Consider the following 16746-nt stretch of genomic DNA (forward strand, 5'->3'; position numbering starts at 1 on the left):
CAGTCCCAATATTAAGATAGGGTTTGAATTGATTCTCAAGATGCATGAATACTTCATAATTCAATTTATACAAACGTTAAGTAGCATAGATGCTTTCCTTTAAGTCTTAATATCCATAGAAAGCAGTGAAATAGCTCTAGTACTTTGTCCTTGTGTCAGATCTCTTAGCTCTGTTACTCATATTGTAAATATGATAGCTGGAGGGGTCAGGAGAAGAGGGGTCGAAAGCCAGAGGAAGGTGTAATGATGGAGTTACTAAGATCACTTATCACCTGAAATAAAGGATTGATGTGAGAGGCTATATTTTGTTTTTCTAGGCTTTTCTTTGGACTCAGGGAAAGGTATTGTTTCTAAAGATGAGATCACTTTTGTATCTGGTGCTCCAAGAGCCAATCACAGTGGAGCTGTAGTTTTGCTAAAAAGAGATGTGAAGTCTGCACATCTTCTCCCTGAGCACATATTTGATGGTGAAGGTCTGGCTTCTTCATTTGGCTATGATGTGGCAGTGGTGGACCTCAACAAAGATGGGTAAGAATGTTAGGTTATTTTGTACTGCAAATCATTGCTTATTTGACTGGCTTCTGTATGTCTTAAGAAGAGCCTATCCTTTCAGGTTAGTTGATTCAAAGAATAATTTTGCTGCCAGATTTTTACCATCCCAACCTGTCTTCATCATTTGTATGATGGCAGCAGACATTCATTACCCTCCCCAGGGTGTAGGATTACATTTTTGATTTTCAGTTTTTTACTTGTTTTGGGATCATCGGGTCCATGAGAATTAAACATTTTTTTAAATTAACTAGAAAAAATGACAACTACATGATTCTGTTCTGTGTGTTTTTTTTTTTAAGGGGCTCTTGGAGCATCCAGAATGTCCTGTTGAAAGTAGGGCTAGGTCACAAAGTCAATACATAGGTCTGATGATTGGTGCCAGTTGGGGTGGGGTAGAGTAAATTAATGGGATCTTTACTGGGAGTCCTAGCACATTATGGTTCTAACTTGAGGAACTGGCCTTGAGTTCTTACCCTTACTGTTTTTCCTGGAGCATTTATTAAGGCTTTTTTTTTTTTTTTTTTTAAATGTTTTAATTGACAAGACAAATTTCAGTTTTAAAGTCCTTTGTATCATATCTTTGTGTCCTTAATACCTATGCTGATGGTATTCTCCCTAAGCTTGCCGGTATTTTAGCCAATGGTTCATAGTTCTTCCCCCTCATTATGTTTTTAGGTGGCAAGATATAGTTATTGGAGCCCCACAGTATTTCGATAGAGATGGAGAAGTTGGAGGTGCAGTGTATGTCTACATTAACCAGCAAGGCAGATGGAATAATGTCAAGCCAATCCGTCTTAATGGAACCAAAGATTCTATGTTTGGCATTGCAGTCAAAAATATTGGAGATATTAATCAAGATGGCTACCCAGGTGAATAATAGATTGTAAAACTGTTATGCTTTATAGGTAGATTATCTGGATGTTTAAATAATAAGTGCTTATGGCATCTTATTTTAAAACATTGTATTGGAATGTTTTAAAAATGTAATGATTGTTAAAATGTGATGTTGTCAACAGATATTGCAGTTGGAGCTCCCTATGATGATATGGGAAAGGTTTTTATCTATCATGGATCTGCAAACGGAATAAATACCAAACCAACACAGGTAACCAAATAACTTGGATATCCGCAACTAGAGCTCAGCTTTTTGCCTTTTAATAGAATATTTAGGTTTAAGTGAATTTTCATACTAACCTTGTTTTATTTACCAATGTACAATAGCATTAATTTTGTTTTTTTTAAGGTGCTACTAGAAGATAGCTTTGAAATAGATCTATAAATGCAATGACCTTATTTTAATTGTAAAATTTCCTAGATAAGTTAGGAATCAAAGTAATCCAAAGCAAAAGACTGTTCAAAGAGATGAAAATGTGATATATTTCCTTTAGTGGCATACCAAATAGAGGTGAAATTAGGCAGACAAATAGATGATTGTGATTACATAGAGAATTCAGACACCAAAAATTAAAAATTGCTTTTGAGAAAAGTAAGACTTTTGGAGGACAAGTAGGGAGGTTTGGTTTGAAATACCCTGGTTGACTTAATGTAGTAAACAGACTCATCAAAAATTGGCTCTCTTAGGGCTGACCCCGTGGCTCACTCGGGAGAGTGCGGCGCTGGGAGTGCAGTGGTGCTCCTGCCACGGGTTTGGATCCTATATAGGGATGGCCGGTGAGCTCACTGGCTGAGCGTGGTGCGGATGACACCAAGCCAAGGGTTGTGATCCCCTTACCGGTCACCAAAAAAAAAAAAAAAAATGGCTCTCTTATTCTTTGAGATATTATGTAAATCAGATGACTTTTATGAGATAAAATGTATGAAGTATTATATCAAATGTATATTTAAATTACTTATTTAATATCATTTATTTACAACTGAACTTTTAAACTTCAGCTCAAAAGAAACTTGTGTATCTTTTTCAAAGCATAGCTAAGGACCTCATTTTGGTGGCTCAGTATCCAGTTCTGATGTCCTGTTTATTTCAGGTTCTCGAGGGTACATCACCTTATTTTGGATATTCAATTGCTGGAAATATGGACCTTGATCGAAATTCCTACCCTGATGTTGCTGTTGGCTCTCTCTCAGATTCAGTAACTGTTTTCAGGTGTGTTATCTCTGACTTCAGTTAAATGTGCCTCAATAATCAAGTTGAACTACAACTTTGACCTTTCAGATTGAAATTTGTAACACTTATATTTCAAAGGCAAAGGCTTATATGAATTTTGCAAGATATTTCTTTTTCTTTTGAGGGTAGTATAACAACATAATAAAAGCCTGTTTTGTAAAATCTTGTCAATTTTTCAGTAATTAAGGAAAACATAGGTCAGAATTAGTGAAAATTTATTTTGATGAAAAAACAAAACACATACAAAATTTGAAAGCACAAAGGACATGAAGGCAATCCCCTATAATTCACTATCTATAATTAAACTCAAAAATTTTGATCTATATTTTATAGTCTTTTATTTTCTGTGATGTATGTGTATTAACACAATTGAGATCGTAATGCACATATTGTTTTGTGACCTGATACTGTACTTTTATGATGCATAGTGGATTTTTCCCTTGTCATTGAATACTTTTCTAAAATGCAATTAACAGCTGTCTATGAAGCTTCACATGACTAGTTCATCATTGATTTTATTTAACCAACTGCCACTCTATCATTCGACATTTTTGTTGCTTTCCAGTTTTTCCCCCATGATACGAAAAGCTGTGCTAAGCATTCTTTCTTTTGTTCATGTCCGTGATTATTTCCTTATGATAAATTTCTGAAAGTGAAATTGCTACATGCACTTCAAGACTTCTGATTCAGGTTCACCCAGATGACCCTCCAGAAAGGCTGCCGTGGTTTGCCCATCAGCTGTGTTTGAGTCTGTCTCCTTTTCCCAATGCTTTTATCTCTCTGGAAATCACCACTGAAAATGGTTTGACTTTTTAAAAAATATTTTTTATTTTAAAAGTAGTAGATTCTTGAAAAAAAATTAATTAAATTGTAGAATGTGTAAGTCCCCCGATATGCTCATCTCCCACAAAACAACTTTTAACAGTTTTAAGTATCTCTGTACTTTTAGGGTATCATCAAAAAAACACACTGTAACTGCTATTCTCTACTCTGGGTTTTAAAAATTTAGTCCCTTTTGGGTATCTCTCCCTGTCAGTAAAGATACATCAATTTTATTCTTTTTAACAACTTAATATTCCATTATTGGTATTGAATTAATCCTCACCGATGGAAATTTTAAATAGTCTCTGATCTTTACTTATTATAAATAGTATGCTATATAATACAGTGTGTGTATGTTTCTATGTGGTTTTTGTTTTTTAGTTTTTTTAAGAAAAATTCCTAGAAATAAAATTCCTGGGTTGGCTGGGTGGCTCAGCTGGTTAGAACTCAGCCTTGAAATACCAAGGTCATGGGTTGAGATCCCCATACTGGCCAGCTACCATAATAAAGTTTAAAAGCCTCCCTTGCTGTGCGGGAGCTTATAAAAAATAAATAAATAAAGATAAAATAAAATGTTAAAAAAAAAAAATTCCTGGTGTAAAGGTTAGCACACTTTTGAATTAATGCACATACTCTCAGGCTGTAACAGTTTGTACTCATGGCAACAGCCTGTGGAAGGGCCTCTTTTCTTACAGCCTTACCAACATTCAGTATAATGAATCTGATTTTTCCAATGTGATATGTGATCTCATCTTCTGATTTAATTTACATTTCTTTGATTGCTAGTGAGAATGAACCATTTGGTTGTTTGTGTTTTTTAAAAACTATCTGGCTTTTTAGTCATTTTTATTTCATAAAGAATATCTTTAAAGAAATGAGCAATAATGTACAGTGAAACTCTAAGTGAAAAAAGCTGTGTTCCATGTATGCTTTATTCCTTTATTGACCCGTAGACTTCCAGAAGGCTGCCAGGTGTAGACATAGCCTTGATATCTAAAATATAATCCCAGATAAAAATGCTGGTGATTAGAAACCAACCCCAGGAAACTTCTGAAGAGAATATTATATAATGAAAGTCATATACATGAAAGAAAAATCATTTTCTGGTTAAATGGCAAGATCTATGAAAGCCATTTTGTGAAAACTAAGAACCACAGGAGAAGTTACAGGTGGCAAATATAGGAGATATAAAAATAAGTGGAGAAGAGTGTGTCTGACATAGTAATGACGTCTGAGGAAAAAGCCAAAAAAAGTTTAACCAAATAAATGAATATGTGTATGTGATTTGGAAAGGAAAGACCCAGGAAAATGTTGATATGTCAGTAGTGGTTTGCAGTCTTGGTGATTATATGTCAGTCTGGTGAGCCGGAGTGGTGGGGGATGTGTGCTCTCCTAGGTTAAAGCATTAACATAATTCAACATCACGAAAAGGTAGAAGAGTATATGACAGTTAGCTATTGTAGGAAACTTTCCATCAGAAAGCAGTTTGAAGTGCAGCGTCTAGTCTGAGGTTTAGCCCTCAACTATTAAGAAAACTTGACCTCCTGTACCAAAATCTGGTTCCAAGTTTTTCCCAGTAGATGACCCAACCTTAGTCAATTAAATATTTGCTTCTGTCTATGTGTAATTGATATTTAAATATCCTTACTTTCCTGTTCTCATAACTAGGTTTACTATGAACCCCATTAATTTGTTCCCTCTTTCCTCATAGATAGTATGAAAGCAAATTTCAAAATCTTTTGATAACGAGGAAACCAAACCTCTTATTTTACAAATGAGGTAACTGAAGCCCAGGACTTGTTTGAGCTTTTTTTAAGGCTGGATCCCGAGGGGACAGAGTATAGTACCTAAATCTTGCCAACTTCAGTCCTGGGCATTTTCCCCAATAAATCATACTAGTATTTAAGAATAGTTAGTAAATAAATGCCAGTTAAACATGAGGCAGTCAAGCCAGTAAGATTTGCTTTATGTGTCAAAAGACACTCTTTTTTTTTATGATTTATATATGCGATGCCCTGAAAATTGTGTATGTTATGCTTAAAAAAACATAAAGTAGGCCTTAAGCAGTAATGTGTGTTATAATATTTTCTTTTGAAATTTACGCCACACGAAAGCATTAATACAATGATAAGTAAAACACTCCTTTTCTGTGACAACTGGCTTTTAAAATAGTTGTGAATTTTCAGCTTTTAAATATGCTCTCAAAACTTATGAATGTATCTTGTTAGTATTTTGGAATCTAGCAGCTGCGTAAATATAAGATAAAAATAGAAAGGTAAATAATTGTGATAAAGGAAAATGGAGAGTCAGGGAATGTGGGTGGTATTTGCCTTTTTATTGGCTCCCATCTGCTCCAGACTTGTGCCCTCTCTAGACTACCAATAGATTGGTTGCAGAAGTTTGAGCTAGCTATTTGGGATTTGGAACACGTTCCCCTATAAAAACACTGTTCTCCAGGATGGCTGTGTTTACCACAAGCCCACCAAAGTCAGCCTAACTGAGTTGCGTGGTGATGAAACCATAGACCCCCATTCTGAGTTCTGGCCAGGGAGCAATGGAGGGTGAGAGGTGAGGCAGCGTCCCCCATCCACTCGCACCCCCCAGTCCACCATGGACTTGCACTCCCTGTGCCTGAGGCGGAGGTTGGGCGTAGGCTCATGGTGACCCCTTTGGCTGTGGGGAGCAGGGGAGAAGACTTAAGGGAGAGAAAAGATGTTTTTATGTGGTGATCAGGGCTAAAAGTATGGGATTTGGGGGTAGGCAGAACAGAGATGGGAAGAAGTTAAGGGATTCAGTTTTTGCTTACAGAGGTATTGTGGGGGTTGTACCCAACTGTGACAGCAGGAGAACAACCTCAGGTTGGGGATGGGAGATTTCAAGGGAGGATAAGGAAGGGTAAATGTAAGACAGAGACGTATAAGTTCAGGGTTGCCTGTATTGCTAAAACTCACATATATGTGTCACCCAGATAGGGAGTATCCCAGCTGTTAGGTGCTTATTGGTATAACTTGTTTGGATGGTATTTTGGCAAGATTACTCATAATTAAAAATACACATATTGTTTGACTCAAATTCTGCTGCTAGGGTTTATCCTACGGATAAACTCAAGTGTGTGCATAGATGTATATACAACAATGTTTGTCTCAGAGTGGAAAGCCTAATAACAACATGAATGTCTACCAATTAGGGACTGGTTAATAAACTTTACATTGATACAGTGCCATAGCACCACATGTGAAAAACAATGAACTAGATCTATGCGGGTACTTCAAAAAGTTAGTGGAAAAATGGAATTAAAAGGTAATACGAATCTTTCCGTGACTTTTTTTGAAGTACCTTCATATGTGTTATAGATATGAGAAGACCTGTGAAATGCTAATGAATGAGAAAAAGCAACATACAAAACAATAAGCATAAAAAGCTCCCAATTAGTTAAATTATACATTTTTTTAAGTATTTAATTTTAGATAATATTTTGAACAAAAACACATAGACCAATGTGTCTGGAAGAACATACCAAGGCTACTAGGGTGTTTGGGTGGCATGGAGACAAAAATTTTGCTTTCAAAGTCTGAAATTTTTACATGTCGCATATATACTCATATGTTTGCAAGTTTTTAAACAAATAGGTTACTTCACAAAGTTAGTGGAGTGGAAAATGGAATTAATAGATAATATGAATCTTTCCGTGAATTGTTTGAAGTCCCCTCATATTGTATAATCAGGCTTTAAGTTACATAAGTTTATATCTATTAGGTTATTTTCTTCAGCAGTGGGGAAAACATCACATGTGCAAACTTCGTTTCCTGTGGTTTTTGTGATGTGCTAGGTATCGAAGGATGCCATCTAGGATGTCAACTAATCCTACGTTCAAGGTAACAAAAGGCTTAGCTTGTTTTTAACTCTTTTGTCTTCAGATCCCGGCCTGTGATTAATATTCAGAAAACCATCACAGTAACTCCTAACAGAATTGACCTCCGCCAGAAGACATCGTGTGGGGCACCTAGTGGGATATGGTGAGAGTTCTCTGGGTTCATGGAATCCTCCTCAGTTTCCCACCTCTGCTTTATGAGGCCCCTGTTGCCCTGCAGAGCCCCAGGCAGGATTAAGGGGGGTGCTAGGCAAAGTGAAGAGGAATCTGTCTAGTGAATACATGACATTTACTCATCAGTGGGCAGTGGGGGGATTGGAGAGCTGGGGAACATGTTTTTTCCACTGCAGTAATACATCTTTTAAGAAATATGTGTTTGATTTTATACAGCCTCAAGGTTAAAGCCTGTTTTGAATATACTGCCAAACCCGCTGTTTATAATCCTTCAGTATGTAAGTACCTAGCACATGTAAAAAAATTTTTTTTTCTTTCTACTATGTTGAAAGTTCTGCATAAATTACAGAAAAATAAAATTGCAATGGCCAAAATGGGTCCATACATTCTTGTTTAAAGAATTAAGTGTATCTGTGGTCTCCCCTTTAATCAAGAGGGCACCGTGAGGAGGAAAAACTCTCATTTTGGTCCCTGTTTGAATTTTCCAGAGCAGATGGTTTAGGACAGAATGTCTTGGAAAAGTACTTATTTGTTACCACAACCGTTTCCTCCATTTCTGTCTTTGAAAAGCAGTGTGGAAAACTGGTTCTGTGGTTGGGAGGCGGTGGGTGGTGGTCGAGGAAGGGCGACTGCAGGAGCCAAGTGTTGCACCGCATCGGTGCCGCGTTGTCCTCTCCTCACTTCCGGGCCCCTCCTAAAGAGTCCTTCAAGGCTGGAACACCCAAGCCATGTTCCCAAGTGCAGGCCCCAGGGGCTGTGTGGGCTGCCCATGGGAGGCCAGAGACGGGGGCTCTGCTCCTGGTTTCTTTCAGCTTTGCTGCTGACCGAACCTACGGCACAGAGCAAATCCCTTTATGTTGGAGTTTTTATTGTCCCATCAGTTAAAAAAAAAAAAAAAAAGCCTCTAACAGTAATTACTGCATGGGATTGTGGTGGAGATTAAATGAGAAAATGTGGTGAAAAGCAGTTTGTCATATATATTATTTTGCTTCCTTTGTTTGTAATCCAAAACAGGATCTTTGCCACACAATTTTGACATAGCTATGACACTCTAACAATAGTGACCATAGCTAAAGTCTTCCCTGGTGTGTTTCAGTAGCAGCCACACCTCTTCAGGTGTGAGCTTCCTGACCTGGCTCCAGAGTCAAGGCTAGGGGTGTGGGAATTTAAAGAAAATCTTTTCTCCAAAGAGAAAGTGGAAAGAATGAGGGAATTTACATCCTGGTCAGGCCATGGGCCCAGCAGCTCATATGCTGGGACGGTGTGTGCACTACCATGGGACGCTCTGGGACGGGGTCATCCTGTCCTTTTGTGTTTGTCCGTCTTTGCTACGCCTTGATGTCATGAGTTCTCATAAGTTTTCTCCTTATAATCTAAAGTATAACTCTGTTCTCTTTATCAAAAAAGATGTCCCTTTTAATATTCCAGAATTTAACCTAACTCAGACAACCTAATGTTCTTATGTGAAATAAAAAAATAACCACATTAGGGTCAAGGAAGTACAATGGTGACTCTTCACACAGATCATGACTGTTCTTAGCTGTCCTTTTAATTCTTATTTTTTTATGAAAATTTTTTGTAACACTAATGAATGTACCCAATAAGGTAAATGGAGTGAAGATAGTGACCTGTGATAAGATTCAATGGATTATGAAATAACAGTTTAAATAAACATACTGTGTTTTTCAGACATATCAAACAAAGTTTGCCTTCAGCTGTTCCTCACTGAGCGCTTAGCTGTCATCTTTCCAGATTTTAAGCTGTCCTCAGGTGGTTTCCTCATCTCCTCTTATGTTGGGCTGTCTCCTGCCAAATGGTCTCTCCAGTGGGACCTGCAGACCTTGCACGAAGCTTTCTTGGTGTGGATGTAGTAAGACTTTTTGCAGCCAGCGTTTTGTTGAGTATAGAAAGCGAATTTTTGCATTGCTTTAACAGCAAGAAAATGCATATCATGACTCCTTGGAGATTTATCATCCTTTAAGTATCATTTGTGTTATTTTTACCCAAATATAATACCTTAAATTTGCCCACTTGGATAACAGGCCTTTTATCGTTGTTTGAAATGGATAGAGGGACGAGGAGAAGGCAATTCTTGGACTAGGCAGAGAAAGGAAGTGGGTAGAGCTTTTTTTCTTTGAAAACATGCCGAAAACACTTGCTTTCATTGCTTGTACTTCCACAATACTGGGAAATTCTAAATGAAATAAAACAGAACTTCCCCAAAGCTGCATAAGTTAATACATCTAAATTCTTCTCCCTGTATCCAAGAATGCAAGCTTACTGTTGGACCAGTCTATTTTAACTCAGTGGTCCTCACATATGGTGTTCCATACGCACAGATATTTATAATTGAGCCTTAATGAGTATTCTACGTGGATCGCCCTTCAAAAGGTCAGCAAAGGGGGCTTACAAGGATTTTCAGATGATGTGGACTATCTGGAGTTAGGGAAGGTTAGCATGGACTTGGTAGATTAGCAGTTTTAATGCTCCCACGCCCTCCTGTACTTCTGCCAACAGGGGCACTCAGCCTCGTGAACCTTTCTCTGGTTCATCATGAAGGTAGCAAGCCACTGATAAATGGATGATGTCAAGGCTGCCAGGGGCCTAAAATGCCAGAGGGAGCATTCCATTTGGCAGCTGTGACATTTAAGAGTTCTTCAGATGGACACAGAAATTACTATTGAAACTGTCAGTGTTTCTAAATTTTGGTCTTACAGATCTGAACAGCTGTCATTTCAGCATGAGAATAATGTCATAATGTGCATGTGTGTATGTGTATGTGGTGTGTGCTCACATATGCATGTTGGTGCGGAGCCAGTTACTACCATGTTTGTTCACCTGTTCTGCAAATCATATTCTGTCAGGTGTGGTAGCTGCTGGGGAATATGGTGGGGAACAGGACTGATATGGTCCCTGTCCTCGGCTTTGCCCCACTGTGGGAGCAGGGTCACAGCTCAGTGAGCTAAATGCAGAGACTAGAGAAACAGAATACTCCAGGGTCACATAGGAGGGGCCAAGACAGGCTTCCTCTAGGATGTCCAAGATGAGATCTGCGTGAGGAGTAGGGGTTAGCCAAGCAGGTGGAGGAGGTGGGATCGGAGGGAATACAGTTGTTGAGGGTGGTGACTCCTGCAGAGATCTAGAGGCAGGTGAGACCTGGACACTAAGGGGCTTAATAGAGCAGCCATCTTTTAAGTTTGAGAATTAGAAGCTGGTGATGCCTCTGTTCTTCTCTATGTGACCCTGAGCCTCCGTTTATTCATCTCCAAAAGGAGAGTGTTAAAATAAATGCTCTCAAAAAGGTTTCTTCCAACTCTAACGTGAACATTAGAATGCGGGTTGTTCGTTTTCTAAGTTTCTCTTTTATTTTTATTTTTTGGTGGCTGGCTGGAACAGGGATCACACCCTGGACCTTGGTGGTGGTAGCACCACGCTCTGACCAACTGAGTGACCGGCCAGCCCCTACTACGTTTTCTGTAGCAGTTTTTTCCCTCAAGGCTGCTTTCTCTGACCTTTTGCACACTTTGCTTAGCTTTCCCTTCTGATGGTTAGTGAGTATGTAATGAAATAATTTAACTATTACTGTTAGCCCATAAAAAACATAGTTAAGCAGCTGTATCCAGGGAACTGACAAAGAATGCATTCTGAAGTGTGGAAATGAGATTTTGATCGTCTGTATCCTGGCTTACCTCCAAGCTCCACTGGTATAGGGCAAGCTGTTCCTTCTAGACCAGTGGAGGTTGGACACTTTGGTCACTGGAACAATATTGTGATGAAAGATGAGCCTTCCAGCCACTAAAAAGGATATAGTTTACCTTTTAATTCTTTTTTTTTAAGTGAAAGGTCTCATCCTACTGTCAAAAGACTTCTCCATCTTCAATGTATGTTATTCCTCTGTTTAGACAACTATCCTTTATCAGTGCTACTTAAACTTTAATATGTATAAGAATCTCCTGGTGATGTTAAAATGCAGATTCTGGTTCAGTAGGTCTGGCTCAGGTCCTGGGTGGGCTCCGGGTTCACATTCCTTACAAGCTCTCAGGAGATGCTACTGTTCTAGAGAATTGCAAAGTCACGAGTCCATTTGAGCATCAGAATTTATGAAGGGAGAGTCAGGTTAGACCCATAGGGAGTGTTGGGGTCACTCATTATTTTTAATATTCTGCGGGTTTATGAAATTCAGCCAGAAACAATTGATTCTTAGTAGCTGCTGCTGAAAGGTTTTCACTTATTCTTGAGCTCCCCCAGGTGGCCCAGTGAAAATTAAACTTTACAGCCTTGTCAACAGCGGTGAGAAAAGGACAGCTTGATTTGAAACTCGCAAATCATCTAAATGTACATTACTAGGAAATATGAAGACAAATAGTGGCAGTGGGAAAGTGTTATTTTATAGGAATTAAAATATTTTAAAAGAAGCTTAATATGCTTTTAGCTGGATTGTACATGAATGCACTTTAAGTTAATGTGATTTTGTTAATTTTATCTAGCAATTGTGGGCACACTTGAAGCTGAAAAAGAAAGAAGAAAATCCGGGCTGTCATCAAGAGTTCAGTTTCGAAACCAAGGTTCTGAGCCCAAATATACTCAAGAACTAACTCTGAATAAGCAAAAGCAAAGAGTGTGCATGGAGGAAACTCTCTGGCTACAGGTAAGGGCTGTAGACAGTCACACAGTCACATCAGTTTTAAAGAGGACAGAAGTCAGAATTTATGCTGACGTGTAGACTGAAATTTATTCTAGCAATCCATTAATCGATGCAAAATTATTCTTTTGGAGTTCCTCAGTAGCATTTATACTATGCTTAACTAAATCACATGTACTTTTCAGGAAAATATCAGAGATAAACTGCGTCCCATTCCAATAACTGCTTCAGTGGAGATCCAAGAGCCAAGCTCTCGTAGGCGAGTCAATTCACTTACAGAAGTTCTTCCAATTCTGAATTCAAATGAACCCAAGACAGTTCATGCCGATGTGAGTCTTTCTGACCTTTGTTTTGACAAAGTTTTTGCCATTGCTATGATACTAAATCAAATGTATTTGAAGGCAGTAGGACTAGATTTGCTTTAAAGGCCAATCCTTTGTGTTAATATGCTTTTTAATATACACGAAGTCTGTTTGAGAAGACTTGTTTCCCAGATAAGCAATGAATATAGTAGCATATGAAATACAACTTGGGGCCAGAGAGTACTATTCTTCATTATTTTTGGCCACTGTAATTTATTGAGACTATAATTGGCAGAGCTTATATACTCACACACTTTCTCCTGTTAGCTACGTGCAGAAAGAAAAATACATTGTATTTTACCATTGAGAACGTTAAAATATAGAAAGTAAATTGTTGTTGGAACATTAAAATCAAGGAATATCCAAATTCAAGAAGGCCAAAAAATGTTTTTAGCAGTGAAATAATCCTTTAGTGCCTAACGTAGCTCAGGAAGGAAAATCTATATTATGTGGCTTACTGGACACCTTATATGAGATGGGGTCTGTTTGCTAGGGTTTAGGATGATTGAGATGCAAGATTAGCCTAGGAAACTATGACATCTTGATTTAGCATGATGCACTTGCTGTCAAAGTCCAACTGGTGCTGACTGTCCATTGTGAGGCTCCTGGGACTTATTGGTAGCTCACCAATGTAGCTTTGCAGGAGTAATTGCTGTCTTAGGCTAAGGAGCTGATGCCGAAATCTACCCTTTGTCAATCTTTTATCACCAAATATATAGTTCCTTATATTTTTGTATACTTTTGTGTACTTTGACATTATTGGTGGTTATCATGTTAGGATTTCTTGTGTACATTCCCAGCTCTGTAGCCATGTTAAACATAACAAGCAAGGAGACGGTTTTTCTAATTATTTATCAGTGTGATTACCGAGTACCCATTAGCATTGTGCTGAGTACGCTGTGCCATTTGCTTTCCTGACCTCAAGCTCTCTGTTTCCTCATCTGTACAGTAGGGCTCATAATAATAGTATCTTCCTCAAAGGTCAGTTGTGAGGATTAAATGACTTAAAATATGTAAATTATGTGTTAGCTGGCATCATCATCATTATTGATAATTCTTACAGTAGCCCTATAAAGGAGGGTGGTGGTGTCCCCAAGGGACCTATGGTGAAACTTAGATTCTGGAAGGTTAAGTGACATGCCTGAAACCCCTCAGCAATCAGGTTTGGAACCCAGATCATGCAGCTGCAGGGCTCATACTCTACCACACTGTCCAGTCCCCTGGTCAAGGAGTTCTTAAAACACAGTTTTGTTAAGGACAGAGTGGGAACTAGGTGCATGACAAAGTATGTTTGAAGCTTGAATTCTACAGTGATAATTTTCACACAGGGAAATGAACTGTTAAACAGCCAACACCTATTTAGATGCCTTTCTGAGTCCTGAATGGCGTAAATGACAATGGTTTTATTTTCCTACAGGTGCACTTCTTAAAAGAGGGATGTGGAGATGACAATGTATGTAATAGCAACCTTAAACTAGAGTATAAATTTTGTACCCGAGAAGGAAATCAAGACAAATTTTCTTATTTACCAATGTAAGAATCGCTCTGTAGCACTAGCAAAAATGACTCTGGCTTCATGGTGGCTTTTTGTTAAGAAAGTGTTACTGAAAATGTATTGAGGACTCTTTTTCTTTGTTGTTGTTTTTTTAAATAGTCAAAAAGGCGTGCCAGAGCTAGTTCTAAAAGATCAGAAGGATATTGCTTTAGAAATAACAGTGACAAACAGCCCTTCCAATCCAAGGAATCCCAAAAAAGATGGTGATGATGCCCATGAAGCTAAACTCATTGCAACATTTCCGGACACTTTGACTTATTCTGCATACAGAGAGCTGAGGGCTTTCCCTGTAAGTATTTTTAGAGACCAGCTGGGAGGAAAAACCAACACCGCGTGGCAAATAATGAACATATGTGACCTAGTGCATTTTCCTGTTATAGGAGAAACAGTTGAGTTGTGTTGCCAACCAGAACGGGTCGCAAGCAGACTGTGAGCTCGGAAATCCTTTTAAAAGAAATTCCAGTGTAGGTGATGCCTTCACAAATTGTATTTTACTGTTCTAAATACCTTTCCAGTGTCTGTATGCTTGGCCTGTGTTAATAGCTATTTATATTTTTTTAGGTTACTTTTTATTTGATTTTAAGTACAACTGAGGTCACCTTTGACACGACTGATCTGGATATTAATCTGAAGTTGGAAACGTAAGATTTACTTCAACCCTTCCATTCAGAATCATTTTATGAAAACACAGGCAGTCAATGAATTGGCCCTGATCTAACTCATAAAAATGTAATTGTAATGAGAAAACTGACTGCTAAAATAAAACCCTATTGTTTCCTATTCATTTTCAGAACAAGCAATCAAGATAATTTGGTTTCAATTACAGCTAAAGCAAAAGTGGTTATTGAACTGCTTTTATCGGTCTCTGGGTGAGTGTTTGTGTTTAGCATAACAAATCAATGTTTGAAAGAACCATTTATAAGCATCACTAAAAACTGATGTTTTTCAATTTAACAGAGTTGCTAAACCTTCCCAGGTATATTTTGGAGGTACAGTTGTTGGTGAGCAAGCTATGAAATATGAAGATGAAGTGGGAAGTTTAATAGAGTATGAATTCAGGGTAAGTTGAAGCAGTTGGTCTTTTTTTTATACTAGAACTTAGTATATCCTAGATATGGTCTTGAATATGTTATTTTAATAAATAAGTAGTTAATAAGCACTATAAATAAATCCTCAGTTAAAAATGAATTTGCCAGTTTTTAAACAACATTACTGGCTTATAGTAAACATTTTATTCTCTAGAATGGAGAACTGTCACTTAACATAGGACTTTGTTCAGAATCCAGTTCAGTTTGGTCTTTTTCTTATTAGAGAGTTTATGTATATGACATGTTCAGACAAAGTAATACTTGTTTTTTCCCCCAAAGTCTATAAAACAAAAAAGTCCCGAAGTAATTTATATTTGGCTCTAGAATGTGTTATGATTTATTTCTTCCTCCACTTTAAGATCATTTTTCTTATTGCTGTGGTTGAAAGAATATTACTGTCTGCTTACCTTTCACAAGCCCAGTTTTGTGATGGTGAATGTAGATGTAGTATGTGCCAGTAAGGAAGGCCAGTGACTGGCTCTGAACTCTATCAAAGTAGGCAGGCACAGTGACTCTGTGTCCAGTTCAATGAACATAAACACATGGTACAGAGTCCGCTCATAGCTCAAACGTGGGTTTAGGTATGTGTGGCTCAAATCACATTCCTGAAAGCCTAGTGGCCATTTGAGGTGAAAGTCTGAAATGGCAAGAATGGGCTCACTTCTGACTGCGGCTGAATTCTCCTCTGTGTCTCTCTTAGCATGTAGACACAGCTGAGACAGGTAGTGGTGGTGGTTTTGATCTCTGTGCAGGTGTGGTTGAAAAAGAAGCTTATGGAGTTCCAGAGTAGTGCTCCACACAGACCAGGAGGGCTCTTACCTCTTGCTTTTGGCTTCTGCTGCAGGAAGTTGCTCTTTTCCCAGCTTGGACTCTCAGATTCATGGTTGTCATGATTTTACACAAAGTCTCTGGTACAGAAGCAGGTTCATTTTTGCAGTTGGTGGGTTTTCCAGAAGCAGGTTGCTAGTACAGTGCTTTGGCACAGGCTGGGTGCCAAGCAGGGGGTTTACAAAATTGATTCACAGAATGCATGCCTGACTTTTTCCCTGGTTGTGTTGAGAATATGGTATATCTACACTGCTGATTTTGTTGCACACAACACTTGTTCCTGTATTGAATTAGCAATCATTTCTCTTTGACCTTTTTTTTGTTTATTGACAAGAATTTTTAAGCACAAATCTCTATTTTGAATATTCAATTTATAGTCCATTTTTTGGAGCCTGTGCTTTTATTGTAAGATTATGCTAGATATTTTAGCTTTTTTCTCTTGGCAATAGGAACTACTTAATTTTACATTAAGAAGATTACATTGAAGTAATATGTATTATTTTCTAACAGGTAATTAACTTAGGTAAACCTCTTAAAAACCTGGGCACAGCCACCTTGAATATTCAGTGGCCGAAAGAAATTAGCAATGGCAAATGGTTGCTTTATTTGGTGAAAGTAGAATCCAAAGGATTGGAAAAGATATCTTGTGAGCCACAAGGTGAAATAAACCTCCTGAAGCTAAAGGTATGTTGGTGGATTTATCTTATGCTTCATAGATGTAAATAAG

The 16746-nt window shown here is 38.1% G+C and overlaps 1 protein-coding gene across 2 annotated transcripts in view; it reads left to right on the plus strand.

Annotated features, from left to right (window-relative positions):
- The window catches only part of ITGA6 (integrin subunit alpha 6), a 75676-nt gene that overhangs the window by 43466 nt on the left and 15464 nt on the right, over positions 1-16746 (plus strand). For both annotated transcript variants that reach the window (XM_063091809.1, XM_063091816.1), the window contains exons 6-20: positions 318-528; positions 1228-1421; positions 1569-1657; positions 2538-2656; positions 7417-7515; positions 7761-7822; positions 12032-12192; positions 12372-12515; positions 13966-14081; positions 14203-14392; positions 14484-14567; positions 14665-14744; positions 14895-14972; positions 15061-15163; positions 16530-16703. In XM_063091809.1, coding sequence (XP_062947879.1) covers positions 318-528; positions 1228-1421; positions 1569-1657; positions 2538-2656; positions 7417-7515; positions 7761-7822; positions 12032-12192; positions 12372-12515; positions 13966-14081; positions 14203-14392; positions 14484-14567; positions 14665-14744; positions 14895-14972; positions 15061-15163; positions 16530-16703 — 1904 coding nt within the window. The remainder of the gene's footprint in view (positions 1-317; positions 529-1227; positions 1422-1568; positions 1658-2537; positions 2657-7416; positions 7516-7760; positions 7823-12031; positions 12193-12371; positions 12516-13965; positions 14082-14202; positions 14393-14483; positions 14568-14664; positions 14745-14894; positions 14973-15060; positions 15164-16529; positions 16704-16746) is intronic.

Source organism: Cynocephalus volans, chromosome 1, assembly GCF_027409185.1.
Source record: "Cynocephalus volans isolate mCynVol1 chromosome 1, mCynVol1.pri, whole genome shotgun sequence".
Classification (NCBI taxonomy): Eukaryota; Metazoa; Chordata; class Mammalia; order Dermoptera; family Cynocephalidae; genus Cynocephalus; species Cynocephalus volans.